This window comes from Zeugodacus cucurbitae, chromosome 4 (assembly GCF_028554725.1).
Source record: "Zeugodacus cucurbitae isolate PBARC_wt_2022May chromosome 4, idZeuCucr1.2, whole genome shotgun sequence".
Taxonomy (NCBI): domain Eukaryota; kingdom Metazoa; phylum Arthropoda; class Insecta; order Diptera; family Tephritidae; genus Zeugodacus; species Zeugodacus cucurbitae.
In genome coordinates, this window is record NC_071669.1 from 55,482,482 (window position 1) to 55,505,444 (window position 22,963).

Consider the following 22,963-nt stretch of genomic DNA (forward strand, 5'->3'; position numbering starts at 1 on the left):
CGCCCCAGTGCTTTTGTGTGTGTGAAATATTTAAATCAAGCTTGGTTGCAGCTGCAAGAATCGATTGCAAGAATTTAATCGCTTTTCAAATTCATTTGTACACCAACACTTGCAGCTATAAAATCGCCGTTAGCTAAAGTTTGTTGCTAAATATAATTGCTATTTGGCAATGATTGTGGAATTTTAGTGGTTACTGAAGGGTCAAGTTCTACAGTTAATAAAATAAAAAGCACTGTAGTGTGAAACTATAAAAAAATAATAAAGAAAATAAAAAAAAGTGTGAAAAAAATATTGAAATAATTTTAATAAAAAAAAACCTAAAATAAATAAATAAAAAATGTTTTGCAGTCAAAAGTGTTTCTTCATTTTATTGCTTACAGCAATTTTAACAGTTACGGCTGCTGTCGATCGTAATCCGAAAGTAAGTAGTATTCGATTTTATAAAAAATAAATTCAATTTGACACTGGAATAATAAAAATCTTTACAACATTTTGAAGGTTAAGTTATTCAAAGAATAAATAGAATAATTGAAAACGATTTTATACGTTTTTTAATTAATTATTAAAAAATATATATATTGTAGTGAATCTAAGTGTGAGCATATTTGTTTGTAACTCAGATATATGCGCTGCTGAAATTTTCAAACTGCTTTATTGAAACCCGGAAAGAGTTCTATACGCTAGATTTCGCTGGAGTACAGTTTTTCGTGAGCTTATCGTGCTCATTTCCAAAAGATATATTCAGTAGTGTTATGGAGTTAGGTGGGTTCCAAAATTTGAAAATTTAAAAAAATCTTTGTTTAATTAAATAGTGCAACATGTTTAAAATATTATCGAAAAATATTAAATCAATCCGAGTAATATTATAAGCGATAGACCCTTTGGAAGTCCCGCCCTTCAGGCCACGTCAGTACGAATGTAAAATTTTAAACATGTTTATTTCAATATTCAATTTTTCAAGTCGGTGGACACGATGTCTCAAAAAGTTATGAAGCGATTTTGTCCAAAATTTTGCAAAATTCTTTGGAATAACATTATCTAGATAATGAAAGAAAAATTTTTGTATATGTTTATTGTAACAATTTTTTGGACCCAATATATGGCGAAAATTTTATCAAAAAATTAGTTTTTTGGTTAAAATTCTGTCAAAAATTCAAATTTCAATATTTTATTTTTTCCTTCGTTCATTAACTAGATTTATCCATTTGCTATCGGTTTATAGATTTTAGATGAACCAATTATGAGTTATAATGTCCACCACAAGAACTTTATTTTGGACACGTCATGGGAGATGTGGTGCCAACGGCTGAATTTTCGGAATATGTAAATAAAAATTCCAGTAAAAACTGTCGAAGATCTCCATAACTCGAAATTTTGAATGGACAATAGAAGTCAAATTTCATACAAATTTCCTTCCAAAAATCAAACTTTTCTCTACTTTTTTTCTTATTAGCAAGGAACAATTTTAAAGGAGTCCCTATATTCGTATGGAGGCGAACATAATAAATGATATTACACTTATAGATTTCATAAATCGTGTAACAAAGGCATGAGATACAGACGTCAAGAGCCAAACAATAGCAAAGTGCAATAATCAAAATTACAGAATACATGATTTAATGTATTTCAATAAAACTTTTTGCAAAGTAAATAACTAAAACTGTGGGTAAATCTATATTTTACAGCTTTTTGAAAAAGTTATGTTTTAATAAAAATGTCTATAACTCGAAGTCTCTCTAACTCGAAGTTTTTTTTGTGGATTATGGTGAACCGAGAGAGAATAATACTACGGCTTCAAAACAGACATACGACAAATTTAAATGCGAAGTTATTTTCAGCTTAAATATTTATCAAGGTTATGAACTGACTGTAAAATATATACGCTATATGTATATAAATGTAGAATTAATTTTCATGGGGATGCCTTTATTAATTTTGATAGGGAATAAAATAGACATTGCTTGGCACGGTCTAGAAATAAATAAAAATTACTTGAAATTCACTAAAAATATCTTCCAGAAATAATTCTATTTTATGTTAAATATTTATATAGCAAATAACCTTCAAATTAATGTTCAAGATGTTAGGTTTTTTTACAAACGAAAAAACGTTATTTGGTTATATCTCAAAATACATTAGAATGAAACCAGATGTCAAAACAATCAAATAGGTTCTCAGAAAGTAATCTAGGGAAGGTATGACCGAAATTTACTTATATTTTTTTCTGAATTCGATGCTGACTTCGAATGAGAAAATTGTTGTACAATATAATGATTCATTTTTTTTTCGATTCGGATAGAAAACTAAAAAAAAATGCTGCTTTCCAGTCAATTTTTAACACAGTTGCATATTACGTTTTCACTAAGATTCACCAAACCACAGCACTAAATTTATAGAGCATGATTGCAATTTATAATGCTCAGATGTATTCATAAAATGGCAATATAGATATTTGTTGATTATTTGATAATTTCAGTTTAAAAAATAAAATTTCATAAAATTTATCAAAACATAAAAAAAAATGTTAGACATTAAAAGCCGATTTAAAAAATTTACGAGCCACTATTTTTCAGATAACATAAGATATAAATATATTTACGCTTAATTAATAGGTAGATACAAAGTATAAAAAAATATTACAAATATAGGCGCAACTACATTAACCTTGTCGTTGTAAATACTGCTTAAGAGATTTCAATTTGACCTTATATAGCAAAATAAACTATGTATTAGTGGTAGCTAACCTCAATAATTCACTCATACATAGGAGGATGGGATCATGTGTAGAAGTTCACGCAAGTGAGGAAAGTTTTTGATTGTCACTCACTTGGGAGTGGCCAGAAACGATTCTTCTCCACATGGTTCAAGCAGCTCACGACTTCCGGTTTTAGACCAAGTATCCTCTGGGTAGCCAACAGACATCCGTTTGAAGGCGAGCTAAAGTGAGAAGGCGAAGCCCGCTTATGCGGTTGTGCGTAGGGTTTGGGACCCACCACATAAAAACACCCCCCAATGAAAAATCTACGAAAGCCTCGGATGAGACACCCCCCTTTTGATGACGACCCCTGCAAACGTTTTAAGGATAATGATATAAGGGCATGCACCTGGAATGTCCGGACCCTTAATTGGGAAGGTGCCTCTGCCCAGCTGGTTGATGTCCTCATACGACTTAAGGCTGACATCACCGCCATCCAAGAAGTGCGATGGACGGGACAAGGACGGAAGAAGGTGGGTCCTTGTGACATCTACTACAGCGGCCATATAAAGAAGCGTAAATTTGGTGTTGGATTTGTGGTGGGAGAGAGACTCCGTCGCAAAGTCCTGGCATTCACCCCGGTGGATGAACGTCTAGCCACAATCCGCATCAAAGCGAGGTTCTTCAACATATCGCTGATTTGCGCCCACGCCCCAACGGAAGAGAAGGACGATGTGACCAAAGATGCTTTCTATGAGCGCCTAGAACGCACCTATGAGCGCTGCCCCCGCCACGATGTAAAAGTCGTGCTTGGTGATTTTAACGCCAGGGTGGGTAAAGAAGGTGTCTTTGGCACAACAGTCGGAAAATTCAGCCTCCATGACGAAACATCGCCAAACGGCCTGAGGCTGATCGACTTCGCTGGGGCCCGAAATATGGTCGTCTGTAGTACCAGATTCCAGCATAAGAAAATACATCAAGCTACTTGGCTGTCTCCTGATCGAAACACGCGGAACCAAATCGATCACGTTGTGATAGACGGAAGACATGTCTCCTGTGTTTTAGACGTGCGTACGCTCCGAGGACCAAATATAGACTCGGACCATTATCTGGTCGCAGCGAAGATACGCACCCGCCTCTGTGCAGCAAAGAATGCCCGTCAACAAACACAAGGAAGGTTCGACGTCGAAAAGCTGCAATCGCAACAGACAGCCACGAAATACTCTACTCGACTTGCACTCCTGCTCTCTGAGAGCACTCATCAGCATCTCGGTATAAGGGAACTGTGGAACGGCATCTCAAACTCACTGCGTACCGCTGCAGCCGAAACAATTGGTTTTCGGCAACGACAAAAAACAAGCTGGTACGATGAGGAGTGCCGTCTCGCAGCGGAGAGAAAACAGACTGCCTACCTCGCAACATTGCAAACGACCACAACACGTGCGGGATGTGATAGATACCGAGAGCTGAAGAGGGAAGCGAGACGCATTTGCAGACAAAAAAAGAAAGAGGCCGAAATGCGTGAGTACGAAGAGCTTGAGAAGCTGGCAGACAGAGGGAATGCTCGAAAATTTTATGAAAAAATGAAGCGACTTAACGAAGGTTTCAAGACCGGAGCATCCTCATGTAGAGACCAAGGTGGTAATCTGGTAACCGATGTCCAGGGCATACTGGGATTATGGAGGGAACACTTCTCCGACCTGCTGAATGGCAGTGAGAGTACAACACCAGGAGATGGCGAACCCGATCCCCCAATCGATGACGATGGAACAGATGTTCCATTACCCGACCATGAAGAAATTCGAATAGCAATTACCCGCTTGAAGAACAACAAAGCAGCGGGGGCCGATAGATTACCGGCAGAACTATTCAAATACGGCGGCGAAGAACTGATAAGGTGCATGCATCAGCTTCTTTGCAGAATATGGTCGGAAGAAAGCATGCCTGACGATTGGAATCTCAGTGTGCTCTGCCCAATCCATAAAAAGGGAGATCCCACAATCTGCGCCAATTACCGTGGGATCAGCCTCCTAAATATCGCATACAAGGTTCTATCGAGCGTATTGTGTGAAAGACTAAAGCCCACCGTCAACAAACTGATTGGACCTTATCAGTGTGGCTTTAGACCTGGAAAATCGACAACTGACCAGATATTCACCATGCGCCAAATCTTGGAAAAGACCCGAGAGAGAAGAATCGATACCCACCATCTTTTTATCGATTTTAAAGCTGCCTTCGATAGCACGAAAAGGAGCTGCCTTTATGCCGCGATGTCTGAATTTGGTATCCCTGCAAAACTAATACGGCTATGTAAGCTGACGTTGAGCAACACCAAAAGCTCCGTCAGGATCGGGAAGGACCTCTCCGAGCCGTTCGATACCAAACGAGGCTTCAGACAGGGTGACTCACTATCGTGCGACTTCTTCAATCTATTGCTGGAAAAAATAATACGAGCTGCAGAACTAAATAGAGAGGGTACAATCTTCTACAAGAGTGTACAGCTCCTGGCGTACGCCGATGATATTGATATCATCGGAAGCAACAACCGCGCCGTTTGTTCTGCTTTTTCCCGCATGGATAAGGAGGCGAAGCGAATGGGTCTGGAGGTGAATGAGGACAAGACGAAATATCTCCTGTCATCAAACAAACAGTCGGCGCATTCGCGTCTTGGCTCCCACGTCACTGTTGACAGTCATAACTTCGAGGTCGTAGATAATTTCGTATACCTGGGAACCAGCATCAACAACACGAACAATGTCAGCCTCGAAATCCAGCGCAGAATAACTCTTGCCAACAGGTGCTACTTTGGACTGAGTAGGCAATTGAACAGTAAAGTCCTCTCTCGACGAACCAAAATCAAGCTCTACAAGTCACTTATCATTCCCGTCCTGCTTTACGGTGCAGAAGCTTGGACGATGTCAACTTCAGATGAGACGACACTAGGAGTTTTCGAGAGGAAAATTTTGCGCAAGATTTGGCAACGGCGAATACCGCAGACGATGGAACGATGAGCTGTACGAGTTATACGACGACATTGACATAGTTCAGCGAATAAAAAGACAGCGGCTACGCTGGGTAGGTCATGTTGTCCGAATGGACGAAAACACTCCAGCCCTGAAAGTGTTCGATGCAGTACCCGCCGGAGGAAGCCGAGGAAGGGGAAGGCCTCCACTCCGTTGGAGGGACCAGGTGGAGAGCGACCTGGTTACACTTGGGATCTCCAACTGGCGCCGAACTGCAAAGGAGAGAGGCAGGTGGCGCACTATCGTCGATTCGGCTATAACCGGCTAAACGGTTGCAACGCCAATCACATATCTACATACTATACATATTAAAAACAGTATTTACTAGTTTCGTCACAGTTAATTGTCTATAAAGAAGCTTTCAAATGGACCAGTTTCAAAATAAATATTCTGCAATATTGCACCGAATCAACATTTAATGGATGTTTTAAACTTTTAAATTAATTTAACTTGCAAAGAGTGCCGATGTCAACACATGTTAAAAATTTTGAAAACATTTTAGTAGCTGACAGCGTAAAGTGCAATAATAACTGACGTTTCCATTAAAAGTGACAAAATCAAATTTAAGTTGTATGCTATAAAGTAAAATTGAATTAGAAAAAAGTTGTTAAGCATAAAATACCTAATAAAAATTGAAGTTTTAATTGAAAGTGGATAGTAAATAAAAAAATACGAGTTTAAAATTTACTAATAAATGTCAGCGAATCTGATATATTTATAGCAATATTAATTTTTTTTTTTATATCTCATATAGTAGAATAATATCATCTACGAGGTGTGTTCAAAAAATAACGGGAATTTTCGTTTCTTAAAATATTGCATTCATTCGTTTCTTCAAATCGGCGAAACTCTTCTGAAATTCTATTTTTGAGAACATGAATATCAAATAAAAAAAAAGTTGACTCTCCAAATCCACGAAAATTTTGAATCAAAAAAATCCTGATATTTTTTGAACACATGTTATGATAATATTTTAATTTGAAATTTTTTTTCATATTTTCAGAAACGACAAATCTATCGTGAACAAGTCTTGCCTCATGCAGGTGGCAAAATTCCCGACACAGCATTCGAAACCGATCGGCTATTCTTAAATCGATTACAGTCTAACGGTATATCTGTGCCAGATGGCGTAGTGACTGAGCAACGGAACCCACAAGTAGCTATAAAAATTTAAATATTTGAAATATTTGGTATTCTTTACTCTAAGGCGGCCAAAAATTTACTTAGGAAGGCTTTATTAGTATTCTCGACCTATTTTTATATACCCCCAATTTTATCTAGATCCTATACTCTTTGCAAATAACAAAGCAAACTAATTATAAATCTAGCAATTGCTTTCAAAAAGACTAATTCCGAAAAAAGTATTGCCTCATTGGAAACCACAAGTCCTAAAAAACACCCTTTATTTTATATTTTCCCTAAAATTATTGTGTTTCTGTGCTATAGATCTGTAATATTGCTTGTCCATATGTTTTCTAGACAATTATTGAAAGAAAATTTTAAATTCGTCGAGGATTTTAGATTTTTGGAAAACATCGTTGAGAAGGTAGACCTTCAATTTTTTCGTTTTACTCTTCTATAGTTCTTTAGGAATTATTATTTTTAGTATTTATTAATTCATTGAATATGCGAAATAAATAATCATCCTAATCCAAGAAAGTTCCTATTTTTGTTTTTTAATGTAATCAGATTTTTCCAAATAAATTATTTCTTAGACGTACTTATTCAGGAACTAATTTATAAAATTTAACCATAGTTTGTAATTTATTAGTCATATAGATGAAAATGTTAGATACAACGTTCAGTAATAGAGAATACTTCCAGTATAGACTCATAACCTATAATACGAGCTTTTAGATACGATGGTCTAATGGTTCCCTTTAGTTGGTTAAAAAATATAAATGCTTAAAATTATAAAAGTTACTCAAAATATTTAAATTTTTAGGTCTACCAATACCACGACAAAAGTCCCAGAGTGCTCTTCAAGATAGCACTTAGCTCTGATGGTCGTTATACCCCCACTGAAGGCCGATACAATCATCAGAATGCACCGGCGATTGAGACCACCTATCTCTATCCTCAAATACACGGACACCTGACGGATGCAACGCCCGCGAAGAGCGCCTATCCGACATACAGACAACTGCAGTTACACAATTCACAGCTCAATCAAGTGAAGCTGCAGCCTAAGAAGAAGAGTAAACTTAGATTTCTACATACACACACTCAAGCATACATGTTTAACGAGCAAAAATATTAAATAATTTTCAGCGCAATATCTCGACATAACGCCGAGCGTCAATAAAGGCCATGGCAATGCGTTTAGGACCCAAGCATACCAGAATTTCAACATTATCAACGCACCATTGGTGCCCGCCAGCGCAACAGCTGCCGCAGCGCCGGTGACGGTGTCATCAGGGAGCGCCAACCAATTTGACTTTTTAACACCGAGCGCCGATAGTTCGGCACATGTGAGTTATTACCGCCGACGGCTCATTAGCTATGGATGTGTAATTGAAAGTGTTTTTTTCTGGCATTCGCTTTTATTTCAGCTATTCAACGATTTTGATGAGCTCTTTAACCACTTCAATTTGCACGAAAACAGTGCGGCCATTTACAGCGGAGGTGCGAGCTTCGGCACTAAACATAAAATTTAAGAGTTTTCACAAAGCACACTCACATTAAAGACATGCATATCATATTAGGGTGGTTCTTAAATTTTAAAAAAGGTATAATAGATATTATTATACATACTTTAATGATTCTTATAAACATTTTAAGTTCAATTGGATACGGATTAAGACACATTTCAAGTGAGACTATGAAGTTTAAGAAAATCAAAATAAATTAAATTCTTCTTCCAAATTTTTTTTTTCGTTTAATAATACCGAAAATCGCTACTTCTATCGTTAAAGATTACATATTGTTTAGTCCAGGTAGGAGGTGTCTAGACTCTGAATTCTGTTGTGAAACCAAATTGAGATATGAAATCTTCGCCTACGATGCTTACGATTTTAAATATTAAATGAACAAAATAAAATTTTTTAATTTTTGGATGTCCAAATTGAAGTCTAAATTTTTGAACCGATGCGAAACATATTTTTCTCCTTTTTCTGCGGAACAAAAATTTATATTTTTGTAATATTTTGTATAGCGACTTAGTAGTTGAAATTCAAAAAATATATCGTATTTTTTTTTTATGTGGAGTTGAAATCCGGATGTCTATCCGTCCGTCCGTCCGTGCAAGCGATAACTTGAGTAAAACTTGAGGTATCTTAATGAAACTTGGAACACATGTTCCTTGGGACCGTGAGAGGGTTGCTTTCGAAAATGGGCAAAATCGGTCTACTGCCACGCCCACAAAATGGCGAAAACCAAAAACACATAAAGTGTCATAACTAAGCCATGAATAAAGTTATAACAATAAAATTTGGAACAAAGAATCGCACTAGGAAGGGGCATATTTGGATGTAATTTTTTTTGGGGAAGTGGGCGTGGTCCAGCTTCCAAATCGGTTATTTGTATATATCTCGCAAACCAATAGAGCTATATGAACCAAAATTTCTGCAGTCGTTTTTTTTAGCCACTTCCTAATACAGTCCAAAAATGAAAGAAATCGGATAATAACCACGCTCACCTCCCATACAAAAGTTAGGTTGAAAATTACTAAAAGAGGGTTAACTCACTAATGAAAAACGTCGGAAACACTAAATTTCACATAAGAAATGGCAGATGGAAGCTGCACTGAGATTTTTTTACAAAATGGAAAATGGGCGTGGCATCGCTCACTTATGGGTCAAAAACCATATCTCAGGAACTGCTCGACCGATTTCACTGAAACTTGGTTTGTAATAGTTTCTTTACATCCAAATGATATGTTGTGAAAATAGGCCAAATCGCTTCACAACCACGCCTACTTCCTATATACCAGAACTTTGAAGACAATCTGAATCGTTTACTTTACAATATATGTATAAAGAAAGCACTAGTAAAGATATCGATGCAGAACTTTGCACAAATACTACGTTTAAAGTGTGGCAGCCCCATTCTAAAAATCACCGAAATCGGACCATAGGTTGTTAAGGCCCCATATATCGAACATGAGGACCTCGGTACTTCCAACCTAATATTAGAGTTTCCAACTTTCAATGGACTTTATACAATATATATGACGAATATGTGGGTCCAATTGTGTATTATATAATATTAATAAAGTTAAATAAATAAATTGCGAGAGTATAAAATGTGCGGTTACACCCGAACTTAGCCCTTCCTTACTTGTTTTAGAGTAATGATATTCAAGAACACTCAGTTTCAATTTGATCGGTAAATTTCTCGTTGAGTTATGATGTCAGCATTTTTGAAAATTGTCGTTTCGAAAAAAAATGCGTTTAAAGCAGTCTTTGCCTATCACGCACGATATTTTTGAAAGTAAAAACTATGGAATAATCGAAGTGTCACATTGGTATAGCCCCATAAATCAGTGAAACACTTGTCTAACTGAACTAAATTATTTTTGCCGACGATCTATAATAATCATAAAACCTTATCAATTAACAAAAGTAATTAAAATTCGGAGAAATCACTTCAACCTGGATCATAATTCAATAATCACTCATGTCGTCTAGTGTAAAAATGTGGTGAAATGAGGATTATACAACTTTTAAACACACTGTCAACGACTTATAAATCTTTAAATAAGATTATTTTCTGCAACAAAAGGTAAGAAATTTGCGATTCCCTGCTGAAATTGTAATGTTAATCGGTATAATAAGGGCTCTCATATATTGGAATAACAAACGATATTTGGCCGATTGAAATTGGTATTCAATGACTTGTTTGTTCCCTGACTTCAGAAACAATGTTGTTAACGATTTTCGACAACAGAAGAAACGGTCGCAATGCATTTCTCGAAATTGACTCAGTTAATAAGGTCTTGAAAATCGATGCAAAAGGATCGTAAAATTTCATAATAAAGAATATTTTTAAAAGTAGTAAATCCATTTTCAAACAGTAACTTTTCGGTAACATCTAAAGTACAATAGAGCTAATTTCAATAAGTTTATTATGATTTTATGAAATATTGATTTACGAGCTATGTTCAGAAAATAACGGGAATTTTAAAATTTCCAATTGTATATTTTTCATTTTTTTATTATGTTGAAGTACGTATTCATTGCTTACTTTGACTATAACAGCCGTTAGAACTGTTAAAAGTTCACACACATCGTTGTGTGTTCCTGAATTCTTGACCAAATAAATACTGTAACGATGCCCCAGCTTCCATAGGCGCCAAACATGACTCCGTGGAACATTTTGCTATTTCCAATAATAAACAGAACCTTAAAGGTCGCTCGTTCTACAAATATACGGGAAATTGCTGAAAGAGTCAATGGTTCATGTTTCGATGATTGGAAGAAGTGCTGGCATCGAATTTGGAATATTTTACAGGCGACAATATTAATGTAGATGAATGAATAAATATTATTAAATTACAAAAAAAGATAATTCTCCTTATTTTTTGAACACATCTCATATATGTATAAGCATGAATCGTAAAAAAAAGTAGATCTTGTGATCCTAGACATACCGTGAGAGACTTTAAAATCTTTTTTGAAAAAGTTCGAAAACATGGTTTTCGATAAGTTCACTATGTTTGTTCGAAATATTGATATCGTACTAATACATTATTATAAAAAGTAAAAAAAAATTAACTTCGAAACGCGTGTCTTTCGAGTAAATTTAAAAAGACGCTGCATACTTGTAGGCGCACAATCAAGCAATTAACTCGAGTTTGATCTTTTACATAGCTGTGCTTTCAGAAATTAATAAAGCGTAATATATATGTATATATAATCTATAGATAATCATATCTATGCATGAGTATATATGTACGTATGTATTACATTTAAGAAATATTTGAAAACTTTAAAAATAAGTTTACTGTAACAAATAAAGCTTTTGGACACATACTCACACACTCAAATGCTTTTTAATAGCTAACTAACGGATTTCAACAGAAAAAACTTCAAAACTTTTGCACTTTATTTGGTAAGTTCAACTTCAGTTGCTGGCACCTGAGCAGGAGTTATAGACATTGGCGATCAGTTGCAATTGTTAGCTGCGCGCAGACGGTCGGTAATTCAAAATCGGTACATAAAAGCAGATCATATTAATTTTATTTGATTTGTACAGTTATTTCAAAAAAATTGTTGTAATTAAGATGAATGGGCAACGTGTGACATTGTGCTGCAGCTTATTGCTCGCAGGCGCTTATATTGCGGCATCGATAGCGGTGGAAGTGCAGGTGAGTGATATATACGATCTTTAAAAAACAGAAAACAAAAACAACATATTCGCGTCTTTAACTACCGTTATTTAATTGTAACCAGTTTACACTTTGCCTTTGCGGTTAAGCAAACAGACAATAGTTCACATTTGCAGTCAAAGGCTGAACTAATAAAGCACATACCCACAAGTACGTACAGATTTAGCTCGTTTGTAACAACAACTGTGCTGCCCAGTAGGCACATAAAAAAGGCATTCACTTTTGACCCAAAAACAAATTAAACGCCTATTAAAACAGTCGATCAAATTCAAAGTGGAGCAATGCAATGCTGCGAAAAAAAACTCCACTTTTTTCTCCATACTTCATTGATATGCGCCTAATAATTGCAGCGATTTGAGAAACATATTAAAAAAAAAAACATTGATTTTGTGCAGTGCAGTGGAACCGGTCTGCAAATTCAATTGCAAATGCCTGGCCAAGTGACCACCAAACGGTGTATGGAGCATTTGTGTGCTCCACATATCGATTTACCAATAACGGTGAGGGGCCACACGCTTGCACTCTTTCTTTTGCAAAATGATTATGCAACGGCTTTGAGAATATGTATGGTATGTGAATTTCTCTGCGCTAAGCGCTAGTTGAAAGCGAAAGTGCAGCGTTGAGAGTGAATGTAATTGAAATAATTCAATAAAAACAAGCAATTAGTTGAAGTGTTAAAATATTAATTAAATTGGAATTCAATTAAAAAATAATTATAAAAAAATTTAATTTACTTTAAACACGATAACGGTAAATATAAATATTGTATACTTTGTGTACTTTTCGAATTGCTTTCTGATCATCTAATGTTGACTTATACATATGAAGCCTAGATAGTGTAAAAATATTTATAAGAAAAGCTTTTATCCGTTAGAAATTTTATAAAACACCAGAATTGGATCTAATTTGAAGAGTCAGAAGTGTGTAAATTCATATTTGAGTATATTCTTTTTCTTCAAAGACTGTCTAATTTCAGAATTCACGAAATTCTTTTTCTTAAGTTGTTAAGTCAAAACAGATATATTTTCATTAAGGGTTAGGTGGGTTTCAGAGGTTACAATTTTTTTTTTACAATTTTTTTCCCTTAAACAATTCAGAATATCATAGATACGTATTTAAACAGTAATTTTTGAAATTTTGATTTAAAAATTCCGAAAACTCAACCATGGGCACCTCATCTCCTATGAAGTGTTCAAAAAAGGTCTTGGCGTGGATATCATAACTCATGATTGGTTTATCTAAAAACAATAAACCAAAACTATTTCGATAGTAAATGGATAAATCTAGTTAATGAACCAAGGAAAAAAGAAAATATTGAAATTTGAATTAAAAAAAAATTAATTTAAATTTACCTCGAAAAAATATTTGTAATAAAAAGAAGAAAATTTTTCGTTCAAAAACTAGATAATATTCTTTTAAAGATATGTGCAACATTTTAACAAATTCGTTTCATAACTTTTCGAGAAATTGTGTCCACCGACTTGAAAAACGGAGTTTTGAGATAAACGCGTTTAAAGTTGTACATTCATACTGACGGGGCCTATTGGGTGGAACTTACAAAGCATATATTAGATCTACAACTTTGCTTCCGCCGTTTTTGTATAAATTTAAGTTTTTTTATATAAAAACGGTCGATGAGCCTCAGCTGCACTTTCCTTGCAATTAAAAAAGAAAAGCAAAATTTCCCGCAAATGTCGAGAATTCAGCTCCAAAATGGAAATTTTCAGTTGAGAATAAGTTTCGAATGCAAACAGATCTCTACAGATATTTTGTTGGGTTAATGTTGACACAAATGTCCAAGATCGATATAAAAAAAATCGATTTAATCGACCAGTGCTTGATCCTAGAGACATCTATTGGAAAACGGCAAAAACAAAGTTGTAGACCTAATATCTCTTAGAATAATACACGCATTGATCTGATATTTTTTGATAATATATTAAACATATTGCACTATTTAATAATACAAAAAAATTTCAAATTCTCAAATTTTGAAACCCACCTAACCAAAAGCACCCTTAATACAAACATTTTTATTCTTAAAAAGTGATAACTAGAGGTTTTGAAAAAATCTTTAATCCATCTTAATAACTTTTCTTAATTAATATTGATGATAAGGGAGCATTTAATCCACTTTTAGAAAGGAAAAATGTCTCGAAAGAAGGAGTGAAGAAAGTCAATATGTGTAAAGCTTCCAAAAAAGTCGAAATATGTGATATATTTAAAACTAGTACTACTACATAATATAAATATGTATATTCGAACCAGTAAAAATGTCATAAAAAAATACTCGGTGGATATTTCGAACCATATACCAAATAAATCTAACGATAAAGTAGTCATTGAGTTCCCAACTGCCTCTTAAATAATTTTAACATTTTCTATTTAGATATAATTCATTTCAATTACAAATTTCCATTCATATATAATATGGAATTTTAATTAATTATGCTATATTTACCACAACAACATTAGGTCCGATCTTCGCTAAATCAAAAGAGTGTAATTATTTAACAATTACTTAAATTTATAACGGCACAAAAAATTGTATTTTAATATTTCTGAAACATCCACACCACATTTATCACTGTATTTTCTAATTAAACTTCAACAAAAATAATTATTTATTTAATGAAATATAAAATGTCTTTAAAATCTTTATAGACCTATGGCCATCTTTACCATCCACCAACTGAAGAGCATCGCCGGGAAGAAAAACAAGATCTTTCGAAAATACCCGGTGTACCGGGTGTCGACTATCCGATTTATCACGAAGTGCCGCACACGAACTTCCATTGTGCCAATGTGCCCGCCGTGCCGGGAATGTATGCCAATATAGAGACCGGTTGTCAGGCCTATCATGTTTGCCACGATGGTCGCGAGGGACATCAGGGAGCACAATTTCTCTGCACTAACGGTACGATCTTCAATCAAAAGGAATTCGCATGCGATTGGTGGTACAATGTGAAGTGTGAGGAAGCGACCAACTACTATCAGTAAGTGTTGTTGTAATTTTATTATAATTGGTTATTATTTGTAGATTAAATATAAAAATAAATATATGTATATATAAATAGTTATATGCATATAAAAAGTTTTCAATATTGGTACTATATTTTTATTGATTTTTCATAATTTTTTTTTTTATTATAATTTCAGCTTAAATTCGGATCCCGAACATAATCCTTATTTCCAAAAGAAAAAAGAACCGGAACCAGAAGTAGAACACAATAATCACGAGGGCTTCTATATTCACGCATAATTCTTACAAACAAATACATACTTCATCTCATTAAAATTTATAAAATTATTATATTTAGAGATTTTGGTTTTCATGCTTTCAACAGTTTTCATTAAAAAATATTGTTTATTGATCAAAAAAGTTTGTGTGTTTTAATTACTTGATAGAAATATGCATCTGGTAAAATAGCAAGAATTTTTAAATAAATTTTTAACAATTAATATTCTAAATTAAAAGTACATTTAATAAAAGCAACTGACTTCGAAGATGTATTTATATAGACCTATATTTTTTTGCAAATTTAAAACTTTAAAATTTGATTCTAGTAGATATAATGAAAAATATATTATTTAGAGCACTGTCTGCATATATCTGCATATTTAGAATTAAAGAAAAAAATTATGAAATTGCTAACATTAATTTATTTTGTTTAGTATTCTATTATATGTGTGCTTTTTCCGATTAAAGAGCCTCCAATTCGGTTTGGAAGCCACCTACATGCAAATTCCAGCCAGCTTCGTAAAGCATTCGTCACGATAGACTGCCATTTGCATATACGCACATAAAAATATACATACATACAAACATATTTGCGGCCAGCAGAGCCCCTTGCGCAGGCAATGTGCACTTGCGAATTCTAATTGGATTTATCTTGTATTTAATGCAAAAACACTCACCTGAAATTATGCACAATTTATAATTCAAACCCTGAAATTACATATAAAAGCTTCGATTATTATGGATTTATTATATTTTTCATTAAAATACACTTTCCAACCTTTCACACGAACGCGTTGCCTGGCAAAATTGCTGAGTCTTTTACGCACACACATTTTAACGCCCGCACACATTTTCGACTTGTTTTCAATAGAAATTACTCACTACTATCGACACAATTGAAAAAATACCGCACTTATAGTCTTTTATTTAAAGAAATTAACAATTTTTCACAAACTACTGCATAAGCAGTCAGAAGTTCTTCACACGCGCCAACGGAAACTGACAGAAGCAGTTGGACGCCAACTGAAGTGAATTGTACGCAGGGTTGCATTTGCTTTGAAAAGGTTTAAGATGAAAAATCGCATTATTTTTTTAACTTTAAATGGATATTTGCACATTGTAGTTGTATTTTGTAAGAATTGTTATTATGTAGCAACAATACTAATAAATAGTTTCAAGTTTGCGAGGAGTAATACACGTTCAAAGAATTTTTAACAACTGATAGTGCTATTATCCGCTATTTTCTGCTTCTCACGAGGCTGGCAACTCCTTGATATGTCAAACTTCCGCCGCCATTTGAATAGTTCCGATTAAGCTGCAGCATCGGCAGTGAAAAATTTTAGAAAAAGTGATTTCAACATAAAATTGTGAATTAAATGCGGTAATTTATTGATTTTGGACTCACAGAGTTGAAATATGAGTTCTTAACTACAAACCAAAGAGATCAGGGTGAATAAGGTTGCATATACATAAGTAAACTACTTCGGGAAGCTCCGTGTGCGCTAGAAAAGCGTGCAGCAATAGCATTGTGTCTAGTAAAACTATTACAAATGTTGGTGAGTGCAGCTCTAAAAAGTGTTTGTAAGTAGTAATAAACTTAAATGTTTATATATTTAAGGAATAAGTCATTGTTTAAAATACAAAAGGTTATGCGAAGTACTTTGAGTTTTCGTATAAATGACGTCGCAATTGCGACATCTGCCAGTTTATAGCAAAGCTTTAAATTTTCATACAGCAAAATTCCAACCTCCGTACAGTTTTGAGGCCACTGTGTAGTACAATAAATAAAGTTAATAGAAGTGGTAATATTTCTAAGCAACAGCTGCTCAAAAATTGTAAATAAACTGCTGTGATAAGACTTTAGGAAATTATTTTAAATTAAACACGTAGCACCAATTGGATATGGATTTAAAAACAGCAGCTACACGTTACCTTGTTGAATTGCAACAGAAATGGTTAATGCTACAAAACACCGACAATGTATTTGCATACAACTTAAATGTAACAAAATCTAGATATCTGCCGGGGCAAAAAATAATCTACATGGAAGTAAGCGTGAATTAAGCAGCTTTTATACAAATAATAACATTCGCATTCAGTATAATCCGCAGCGTACACGTCTACGTAGATTACCACAAACTATTAGCAGTTTAAAACCCGTATTCAATGAAGAGGCTTTCAATTTCAAAAAGATTAAACCTTTGGAGTTGTTAATGAGCATACCATATGAGGATATAGTTATTTCAATGATAATCAATAAGAGTCCGCTAACACGTTATCATACATTAGTATGTCCAGATGTAGCGGCAGGACAACCCCAACGCTTGACGCTGCCAGCTTTGAGTTTTTGCGTAAAATTTTTACTAAACTTAGCAGATGAGGAAAAAGCATTTCGTATTGGTTACAATAGTCCTGGTGCCTTGGCATCGGTTAATCACCTACATTTACATATACTCTATGTTACAGCAGATTTATATGTTGACAAAGCGGTAAGGTTACATTATCACTTTTGTAAAATTTCATAAAATACAAAATATTTTTACAGGAATTGGAATTATTGCAAAGCACAAATATTTACCGTTTAAGTGATAAAATGCCAACAGAGGCTATATGCTTTATTTTCAACAAAACTACTGACGAAGCGGCTTTAAATGCACAAATACAAAAACTGTTTAATTTCATTATATGGCTGTGTGAACACGATATACCGCACAATTTATTTTTAACGCCTAATCGAAGTGCATGTTTTGGAAATGTTTTGAAAGTTTTTGTATCTTGCCGCAAAGCATTTTGCTACGTAAAGGACTTGAATACCTATAATATTGGATTTTGTGAGGTGTCCGGTTATGTGACAGTGGGAGGTACGTGTTGGAAGCATTAAATTTTTAAATATTACACAGTATTTTTTTATAGATGAACAACTGTATGAAAGTCTCACAGAACAAGAGGTGCTAGCTAAAATACAAAGTGAAACTGGTGAAGTGTATAAAGAAATTTACGAATATTTTAAAGCGTAAAAACCATATCAAGCAATTATTTTTGGTAAGTCCATTAGAATGTAACCAATTTAAATTTGTTTATATTTAAAGGTGTATACTCATTTAGGATAACGTTGATTACACTACCACCTGTTGGCGTTAAGGTCATATCAAAAGCTTTTTTTCATTTGTGATAAAATATAAAAATTAAATAGCTCAAATTTGTATTAAGTAAAATTTCTTTTTTTATTTTTCATCTTTAGCTACAGTAAAACTTTTACCCTGATCGTTTTTACTAATTGCTTTAGTATTTAGTTTAATACTATAATCAACAGCAGCCTCGTTTCCTTGATATTTCACTACTTTGAGCAAATCAGGTAGCTTGTCCTCGGCGATACAATTACAAATGGTATTAAAGAACTTCAACATATGGTGCAAATTGTGACTGAAAATAAATAAAAATTGATTTATTACCACATATCATTAATATATTTTACACATACATCATAATCAGTATGGGTCCAGCCATCTCCCTTGTGTTATATAAATGATACAAGTAAGCGCGCGTATGTTTCTTGCATGTTAGACAGTCGCAATTCGCTAGCACTGGTGTAAAGTCCTCCTTCAAACTGTAATATTCAAATTGTTAATAACTTATATATTAATTTATCCGGCACATCAACTTACCTATCCTCAGTTATGTCCAAAAATGGCGTAAAATTTTCACTTTCAGTTTTTGTTAAATCAAAATTGAATGTAAGTGCTTTAAAATTTGAGGCAGCGCAATATGCATAAGATGTGTCGAACATATCTACACCTAAGGATATTAATTCCAACATTACTGTTGGTGTATAGGCACCAGGCATCATTTTTGGCTTTTCAACATTTAATTCATTCAAACAATGTGACATCACTTTTACAAGCTCGTCAGCATCTACCTCTGTGGCAGTGAGTCCATTGTTGTGGAAACCCTCAAAAATATAACCACTCGAAATATTTTCACCTTTCGCTTTGGCGTGCTTAATAGAATCGGAACGCGCAAATGTGCTGTAGCCACCAACGATGGGTACTAAAATGTAAATTTATTAAATTTTTTCTGAACCTCAGATTATAGAAAACTAATTTACCGAATAACGCGCTCTTATTTAATACTTTAGAGTTTTGATGTCGCTCATAACAGAGTTCCATAAAATTTGCTGTACGATCGACACACTTTGCTATGCGTTTTTTAGCGCTTTCTATATTTGTATCAGCATCACAAAGGCCTTGATATATATCGGGTTTCAACACTTCAACTGCGTCCATATAACTAAAAGAAATATTATTTATTATTAATAATTAATATTAATTGTGTATTTGTTTTCCAATTACCGCGTCGTTGTTAGCATTTCCTTGCCCCTTCTTGTGAAAAGTGGCACTGTATCCTTGTCGTTGTGTCCGCTCGGCGTTGTCGTACAAGCGTCTCGTACCAGCAATAATGACAGACATTCTGGATAGCCTACATATGCGCCAAATGTGTCATTAAACAATTTAAGCGACTCCGTCATATGATCGATGGTGGATAATGAAAACTGCAAGGCTGGTATCTCTTTCGTGACATAATCGAACACCTCGCGACTAAGGTATGGAATGCTTCCAGCCTATATTTAAAATTTCATTAATAGTATTGTAAGTTATTTTGAAGTCTTCTTTAAGCACTCACTTTAGTTGTTTGTACCAACAATGGTGTACGAAAACGTTTTTCCGTTTCCGCTTGTACTAAATGCCCAAGTCGCCCAGAAGACTTGCTTATATTTTCTATAACAAATTTCATTTTTAAATTAGAAATATTAATTTAATATAAAACTAGTTCAAATGAAATGTTTAGTTGTGCCGGACACGCTGTTTTTGACGTTTCTTTTTGTATGTTTTGTCCCTAATTAAACAGCTGTTCGTAGTGCTGCCAGTTGCAGAAATGCTGTTTTAATTATTATTTATTTTTATTTTAGAAAACAATTGAAAAATATAAGTATTACTGAACTACTATACTATTTTAGGAAATCCTAAGCTAAAATATTCAAAATTTTATATTTTATTAATAATATTTCATAAATCAATACAGGAGTTTTTGAGACTAATTTGAAGTCATCGAAAATATATCTGCAAAATATTTCCTTTGTTATTAAGAACGTTGAAACAGACCGATGATTATAAGCGATTAACGACTATCAATTCGGCCGGCATTGGAAATGGAGCATAAATACTTCCAGATCCTTGAAAACATAATAAAAACATAAGTTTTGGGAAGTTTTTCCCTTTTTGGTAAAACGTGGAGGCCAATTTCAATATTACAAGCATATTTGCAAGGCTTTTTGCCACAGAGTGGGTGATAATAACAATGTCACCAGCTGACTCGACCCACCTCAATAGCTGCAAAGCTTACTCTTGCTGCGAATAATATCCAAGAGACTTCCAACTACATAAACAAATTAACAGAGAGGTGTAAATCTCCTATACATATATAATATACTAAACTTTACTCCGACGGTCGTCACTGCGCTGCCGGAGCCGGTTGCTTCACTGCTCGGCCACTCATTTTGCTCATTCGTTTGGATTGACTTTTGGTTGAATTCGATTCAGTTGCGGTAGGAGCTCTGCGCTAGCGATTTGTTGTCGATGACGACGGTGGACGACGACAGTAGCAGCAGCAACCGCAAATAGCGTGTGTGAATTAATTTTGATTTTAAACAAAGTGTCTTTATTTATTTTTTTTTTGATACGCTCACTATATTATCTGCCATCACTTTCGCTCATGTGACGCTGCATATGCAAACGCGCTTGCAATATACATACTGTCGGAGCTTTTCCCCAATTGTGTACAATTTTCAAATATTTCCTAATTAAGTTTATAATTAAAATTAATTGAAAAATTACATATGCTTAAATGCTTTTCTAAGTGAAGAATAAATAAGCATGAATGAGACTGGCAGAGCGCTTTAGTGGTGGCCACAGTGCGCACAGTGAATATAAAAATTGATGTGCATGTAGTGGTAGTACTACTATTGTGTGTGTGTGTGTGTCTACCTTGTGTTTGATTAACGTATAAACATAATTGAGAAGTTCGAAAAAACGCAAAATCCAAACGTAGCGGAAAAGGTAAAATTTGAATGTGTTAAAACCGCAATTTGCAGCTCAATATGGCAAGGGTTGACGGTAAATATTTGATTGGGCGTTGTGTAAAAAGTGTGCGGTGGCATTATTTACTTTCTTCTATTTGCACACATACATATGTACGTATGTATATGTATTTGCATAGAAACCTGCTAATAAATATTTGAAGTGCATGCAATTGTATATTAGGGCGTTTTTAGAAAATTCGAAACCAATGGATGTTTTGGGTTGAAAATAATTGTTTATACTAAATTTCTATTAAAGTTTTAAGGATATGTTCTACAGTTTTTAGGTTAGGTTTTTTAAAACACTTTATTTAACAGATCATTTAAGAATGTTCAAAGCAACTTTTGCCGAAAATCGGATGGCAATCCTTCCTTCTCTCAAGTGCGGATAGGATACAAAGAAAGTGTTAGGGCATTCAGAGCAGAGGGTATTCCATTGAAGCTCAGATGCTTATTTCCATAAAAAAGTATCATCAATTATACAACTTATATGCTTCATCTCTTCGAATAGAACATATACATATTCATTTTTATTCCTTCTTGGATGAGTCCAACCATTTTTCGGCAACATTCCAGATGGGAGATTCCAGATATTTTTACCGAATGGGTTAGATTTTTAACAAACAGACAGATAGACTGGTTCTACACTACATGGATTAAATATGGTCTATATTCAATAATGTAGAAATCTTCATTAAGGACGATACCGTTGTTTTAGTCAAAATTATATATTTACATATATAGAAAGCCAGTATGTTTATAAGGTGTGATCCGATTCTCAATAAGATTTAGATTATATGAGCCTGAAGAAACTCAGAAGTGACTTGATGTTTGTTCAGAAACACCGATTTTGTCACAGGAAATTGCAGAATCGCCAATAAATAGTATTTTGCTTCTTATTCTGAAATATTTTATACTAGTAATGAAAGATAATTTATAAGCTCGCCGTATGGAAAAATCGCTCCATAGATCCCGTAAATTATATAATCTTTATGGTAGAGCGTTTAAGATCGGTTTAGTTCAACTTAGGTGGAGTTTAACAACGAGCAAACAAAAATTAAATGATTCAAGTAATGATTCAAGTTCAAATTCTATAAGATTTAAGATGCAATATCCTTAAAAGAGAGTATATCATAATTATCATTTTATTTTTATATGTATCATATAATAAAAAATATATATATATTTTTTTTAATTACGCAAGTAGTAGTGGCTAGTATTAACAAAATATACAAAGTTTCAAACAATTATACTTACTCATTCATGTTTAGATATCTAGTGTTGATAAGACCTTAATACAGCCTACTCTGTTGCTATCATTTACAGCATTTGATACTTTAAAATACATTTCTAACTGATAAAAGGGCTTAACGTTGGAATACTGTTAATCTGTCTGCAGTTAAAAATAAACCCTGGAATATATACCGAATATATATATATATATGTATTAAAGATAATAAAGGGGTTTTCAATAGGGTCGCAACAAAAGTAGACCGATAGGGATAGCAAACGACGCCAAATTTTTTCCCGTTCTTTTGACATA

General features: G+C 34.1%; 4 protein-coding genes across 5 annotated transcripts in view; 3 read left to right on the forward strand and 1 right to left on the reverse strand.

Annotated features, from left to right (window-relative positions):
* The first annotated feature begins 269 nt into the window (after window positions 1-269).
* On the forward strand, window positions 270-15,428 carry LOC105220948 (uncharacterized). The gene is made up of 7 exons (XM_054229816.1): window positions 270-421; window positions 6,722-6,874; window positions 7,664-7,916; window positions 7,990-8,189; window positions 11,882-12,025; window positions 14,711-15,042; window positions 15,206-15,428. Exons 1-7 carry the CDS (start codon window positions 338-340, stop codon window positions 15,306-15,308), a joined length of 1,269 nt encoding a protein of 422 aa, XP_054085791.1. The 5' UTR covers window positions 270-337; the 3' UTR covers window positions 15,309-15,428.
* Window positions 15,429-17,078: 1,650 nt separating this feature from the next.
* On the forward strand, window positions 17,079-18,743 carry LOC105220931 (GDP-D-glucose phosphorylase 1). Of its 2 annotated transcripts, none has more exons than XM_011197502.3 (5): window positions 17,079-17,336; window positions 17,387-17,776; window positions 17,833-18,148; window positions 18,201-18,329; window positions 18,529-18,743. In XM_011197502.3, exons 1-4 carry the CDS (start codon window positions 17,190-17,192, stop codon window positions 18,302-18,304), a joined length of 957 nt encoding a protein of 318 aa, XP_011195804.1. In that variant the 5' UTR covers window positions 17,079-17,189; the 3' UTR covers window positions 18,305-18,329; window positions 18,529-18,743. The 2 variants fall into 2 exon arrangements, with proteins under 2 accessions (XP_011195804.1, XP_011195806.1); XM_011197504.2 differs by lacking the exon at window positions 18,529-18,743 and adding an exon at window positions 18,393-18,502.
* Window positions 18,512-20,169, reverse strand: LOC105220932 (queuine tRNA-ribosyltransferase accessory subunit 2). The gene is made up of 6 exons (XM_011197505.3): window positions 19,968-20,169; window positions 19,637-19,905; window positions 19,393-19,574; window positions 18,953-19,334; window positions 18,769-18,894; window positions 18,512-18,710 (listed from the first exon to the last, which is right to left on the reverse strand). Exons 1-6 carry the CDS (start codon window positions 20,076-20,078, stop codon window positions 18,512-18,514), a joined length of 1,269 nt encoding a protein of 422 aa, XP_011195807.2. The 5' UTR covers window positions 20,079-20,169.
* A 715-nt stretch (window positions 20,170-20,884) lies between these two features.
* LOC105220928 (uncharacterized) overlaps window positions 20,885-22,963 on the forward strand; it is a 32,342-nt gene continuing 30,263 nt past the window's right edge. Inside the window, exon 1 of the mRNA XM_054230305.1 lies at window positions 20,885-21,400. The gene's annotated coding sequence lies outside the window, so the exon portion shown is untranslated. The remainder of the gene's footprint in view (window positions 21,401-22,963) is intronic.

Coding starts and splice junctions, on each gene's coding strand:
- LOC105220932 (XM_011197505.3), bottom strand. CDS start 20,078: ATGAAATTTGTTATAGAAAATATAAGCAAGTCTTCTGGGCGACTTGGG. Junction 19,575..19,636: donor GAAATGCTAACAACGACGCG/GTAATTGGAAAA, acceptor TATTTCTTTTAG/TTATATGGACGCAGTTGAAG. Junction 18,711..18,768: donor GGACCCATACTGATTATGAT/GTATGTGTAAAA, acceptor ATTTATTTTCAG/TCACAATTTGCACCATATGT.
- LOC105220948 (XM_054229816.1), top strand. CDS start 338: ATGTTTTGCAGTCAAAAGTGTTTCTTCATTTTATTGCTTACAGCAATT. Junction 422..6,721: donor CTGTCGATCGTAATCCGAAA/GTAAGTAGTATT, acceptor TCATATTTTCAG/AAACGACAAATCTATCGTGA. Junction 12,026..14,710: donor CGATAGCGGTGGAAGTGCAG/GTGAGTGATATA, acceptor AAATCTTTATAG/ACCTATGGCCATCTTTACCA.
- LOC105220931 (XM_011197502.3), top strand. CDS start 17,190: ATGGATTTAAAAACAGCAGCTACACGTTACCTTGTTGAATTGCAACAG. Junction 17,337..17,386: donor AAAAAATAATCTACATGGAA/GTAAGCGTGAAT, acceptor ATTCGCATTCAG/TATAATCCGCAGCGTACACG. Junction 17,777..17,832: donor ATTTATATGTTGACAAAGCG/GTAAGGTTACAT, acceptor ATATTTTTACAG/GAATTGGAATTATTGCAAAG.